The following is a 4,286-nucleotide window of genomic DNA, read 5'->3' on the forward strand; positions in this document are numbered from 1 at the left end:
AGAGTAATATTATTTGTTATATTTATAGTAGGATTTTAACGAGATTAACAACATAATGAATGTAATAATTATCGAGTATAAAATAAATTTATAAATTTTCATTATATTTTTATAATCTAACATATTTGTTATATTTATAGTAGGATTTTAACGAGATTAACAACATAATGAATGTAATAATTATCAAATATAAAATAAGTTTATAAATTTTTATTTAATTTTTATAATTAAACATGAGAGTAATATTATTTGTTATATTTATAGTAGGATTTTAACGAGATTAACAACATAATGAATGTAATAATTATCGAGTATATTATAGTATATCTGTAAATTAGGTTTGCATGCAGGTATCTATTACGTAAAGTTTGAAGTACTAGATAATGGAATGCAGTTCTATGAAGATACAAGAAGACAAGTCTGCTTTGCAATTTGCTTAACATTCTCACGGTTCTACTATATATATATCTTAAAGAAACATAGAAAGAATGTTTAATACTCTACGTAGGTAACCGTTACATTTCTCGGTGTGTTACACTTAATATTATAATGAAGTCAAATTTTAATTAGATAGAGGAATATCAATTTTATACATTTGTGACAGAAAAGAAAAAAATATTTCATTATTTCATTGAAATATTAAATAGTTATATAATATTTTTTAATAAAAAAAAAACAAAACGGGATGATATACAGTAAGTTTAATTCGTGGATTATGATTGGATCTTAATGACCAATTAGAGATAGATTGTAACACAATCTAACCTCTGAAGGAATCAGAACTGAAAAAGAAACGAACGGTTCGTGATTTTGTTTGATTTCTCGTCAGATTAAAATTTTTATTCAATTAATATTTATTTCCTAATCTCGTTATTTCATTCATTCTATAATATATCTTTATCTTTGTATAAAAAAAAAACAAAATACAAATTTGTTGGCAAGGTGTATCATAGAAACGGTTAATTAAACGGGGTTGAATGGATTAAATAGATTCAAAGGTGGAATTTAGGTCGAGGATTGGATGTTATCGACAAGATCGCAATATATGCATGCGATATACAACCATATCCTTTGTATACGTATGTGCAACGGATCCTATAGCAAAGTTTTAGTTTCACTTAAATTGCGTTGCGCTTCGTTGAATGGAATGGAATAGAGAACTTAAGAAAAATGATGAGAGAGGCTTGTTCTCTAAATTTCTTATCCTTATATTCACACTTTCCACGCGGATTGCAGTTATGAGTTTCTTTGTAAAATTTATTTCATATATATATAGGAAGTTAATTGAAATAGATCATTTTATTTATTGATTATTAATTGGATTAAATATTATACAGAAAGATCGAATAAGTATAATTGTCGATAAAATAACTATCTGTAAATGATTTTAGTTAACTTGACCGATATTTTATCGACTCAGTCATATTTAGAAAATTTCCTAACCTCAACACATTATTTTCATATATTTAATTACTAAAAATGCAATAATAGGATGACTTTATATACCTAATACTAAATGTATAATCAATCAAAATAATTGAATAATATTTCTTTTTCTTTTTTTCTAATTAAAATAATAAAACTAATGAAAATTTCATAAAAAAAAGTATATATTATAAATTATACTATACAATATGTACTCGACCGACATGTTTTTGATATAGTATATGCATTGTTGTAAAAATGAACCAATGAACGTACGAATGAACCGTAAAAGGGTTTAAGTAAAAAGGAAAAAAGTAAGAAGTAGAGAGAAAGAGGAAAGAATCCAGAGTAATCGTACTTTCAAAGACGTCAGAACGTCAAAGCGGTAGTTCGAAGAGTTCGATACACCAGCCTCGAGAATGTCAACCGCTCGAGTACCGTTCGTTTCGGTAATCGTTCCTCGATCTCATCGATTTTTTGCTCCCACCACCATCACCACCACTTTTAGATTGATTCTCGTCCACGTTTGCCCTTTGACGGAAAGAAATATATGGGGGGGGGGGGACAGGGGGATCAGGTTTTCTCTTGTTTGGTGTCCTGACTAGCTTACACATTTCCGTTATCACATTAATTACCTAGGAATGATATCTTATTGATACTTTTCAGCAACCTTGGCAATAAAAAACGATCGAACATCATCAAAATCGTTGCAAGATGATCTGGTATTAAGCGCAAGCTCGTACAAGACCCCTCAAAGGACCACTTTGGGTTTAGATCGTATAGAAGAATCTTTGACATTTCAACGAACCTCACCAGCATTTCGATTGGAAACTTCTAAGAGTGTTTATAGTTACGATAATAAAAATGATTTGGGAGAATCTTATCTTGATGAATCTATCGATCAATTAACTTCTTCTAAACACGTCGATCACATAGACGGTAATAACATCGAAGTTAAATCTGGAGAATATTATCGGTAATGATCGTTATTTCATGTTACGTAGATAAAACATTTATGAGTGATAATAATAAGGATAATATAATGTGTATCATATGTTAAAAAATCCCAATTGAAATTTATTTTTAGAAATATAATACCAACGACAAGTCGTTCGATTTCGGGGGAAGGACAGGGGGCTCCGCAGGGACGACAGATTCTCTTGACGGAGCCCCATCAGCTGCCGGTTGGAATCCAAGACCAACCAGTACACTATTTGCAAGGAATAGACCAAGCAAGACAACCAAGACAAGAGAAGATTTATAGCGAACATGCACCACCGCCTATTCTACAAACTGCCTTGCCTGGTAGACAAGCCAATCCTGATATTCAGGACATCATTACGGGTATAGTTAAACTGTTGAACGGCAACGTCAATGTTGCTGCTAATACTGTAAGACCTTTGAGACCAATCCAAGCTACGAGGTTAGTAATTTTATAAGGATATATGGATAAAACTCATCGTACACACACGTATAACTAATTTGATATTTTAGGATCAACAATAGGGGACCACCAAGAATTTCTGATGTTCCACCTTTGCCACCGGATTTTGATACACCTGGAATGAATCCTCCACCTCCACCTGATACACCTTATCCGTTTGATAAACCACCAAGTCTTGATAGGCCTTTGGTTAATCAATTACCACCGGAAAGACCGATCAGGCCTTTCTTAAATGGTGTACCTTTGCCGGAACAAATTGTACCTTCGGGAAATCGTCCTTGGTCCTGGAACAGGCCTGGTATATATTTTAATTATATATATATATATGTTACCGTTATAGCCGGAATTCAGTTATTGTTAGTAATTTCTCGGCATTCTCATCAATGCAAAGAACCTTCCAAAGAAGTTGAAAAGTTTTGATAAATATTTTTTATACTTAGAGTGTATAATTTTTAATAAATCATATATTAAATTAAAGTACACTCTTTTGCCTACGCGTAGAATACTTTTTTGAGTTATAAATTTAGCATGTAAATTTCAAAAAATGTCAGAGAATGCAATGCTGTAAATTGTGCATCTTTGCAATTTCTTTGAAAAGTTTTGGTCAATATTTTTTATACTAAAAGTAATTAGATTTTAATTAAACTTATATTAAATTAAAGTATACTCTGTTGTCTATGCGTAGAATACTTTTTTGAGTTATAAATTTAACATGCAAAGTTTAGGAAATGTAAGAGAATGTAATGCTGTAAATTCTGCATCTTCGCAATTTTTTTGAAAAGTTTCGGCAAATATTTTTTATACTAAAAGTGAATAAACTTTAATGATTTTTATATTAAATTAAAGTGCACACTTTTAGCTACGCGTAGAATACCATATCGAGTTATAAATTAATCTGCAAAGGTTCAAAAAATGTCAGAGAATACAATGCTGTAAATTGTGCATCTTTGCAATTATTTTGAAAAGTTTCGGCAAATATTTTTTATACTTTTTGCAAATCGATTTTAATGAAACTTATATTAAATTAAAGTGTACTCTTTTATCTACACGTAGAGTACAAATTTGAGTTATAAATCAATCTGCAAAGGTTCATAAAATGGCAAAGAATGCACTGCTGTAAGTTGTGCATCTTTGCAATTTCTTTGAAAAGTTTTGGCAAATATTTTTTATACTTTTTGCGAATAGATTTTAATGAAACTTATATTAAATTAAAGTGCACTCTTTTATCTACACGTAAAATACAAATTTGAGTTATAAATCAATCTGCAAAGGTTCATAAAATGGCAAAGAATGCACTGCTGTAAGTTGTGCATCTTTGCAATTTCTTTGAAAAATTTTGGCAAATATTTTTTATACTTTTTGCAAATAGATTTTAATGAAACTTATATTAAATTAAAGTGCACTCTTTTATCTACAC

General features: G+C 30.1%; 2 protein-coding genes across 2 annotated transcripts in view; one reads left to right on the plus strand and one right to left on the minus strand.

Moving 5' to 3' along the window:
* The window catches only part of LOC106790376 (cyclin-dependent kinase 4-like), a 26,387-nt gene that overhangs the window by 19,519 nt on the left and 2,582 nt on the right, over positions 1-4,286 (minus strand). The gene's annotated exons all lie outside the window — the stretch shown is intronic.
* Positions 1-4,286, plus strand: part of LOC106790374 — a 29,431-nt gene that overhangs the window by 4,033 nt on the left and 21,112 nt on the right. Inside the window, exons 2-4 of the mRNA XM_014755197.1 lie at positions 2,092-2,401; positions 2,513-2,848; positions 2,920-3,167. Coding sequence (XP_014610683.1) covers positions 2,092-2,401; positions 2,513-2,848; positions 2,920-3,167 — 894 coding nt within the window. The remainder of the gene's footprint in view (positions 1-2,091; positions 2,402-2,512; positions 2,849-2,919; positions 3,168-4,286) is intronic.

This window comes from Polistes canadensis, unplaced genomic scaffold (genome assembly GCF_001313835.1).
Source record: "Polistes canadensis isolate GaletaPanama2010 unplaced genomic scaffold, ASM131383v1 scaffold_234, whole genome shotgun sequence".
NCBI lineage: Eukaryota > Metazoa > Arthropoda > Insecta > Hymenoptera > Vespidae > Polistes > Polistes canadensis.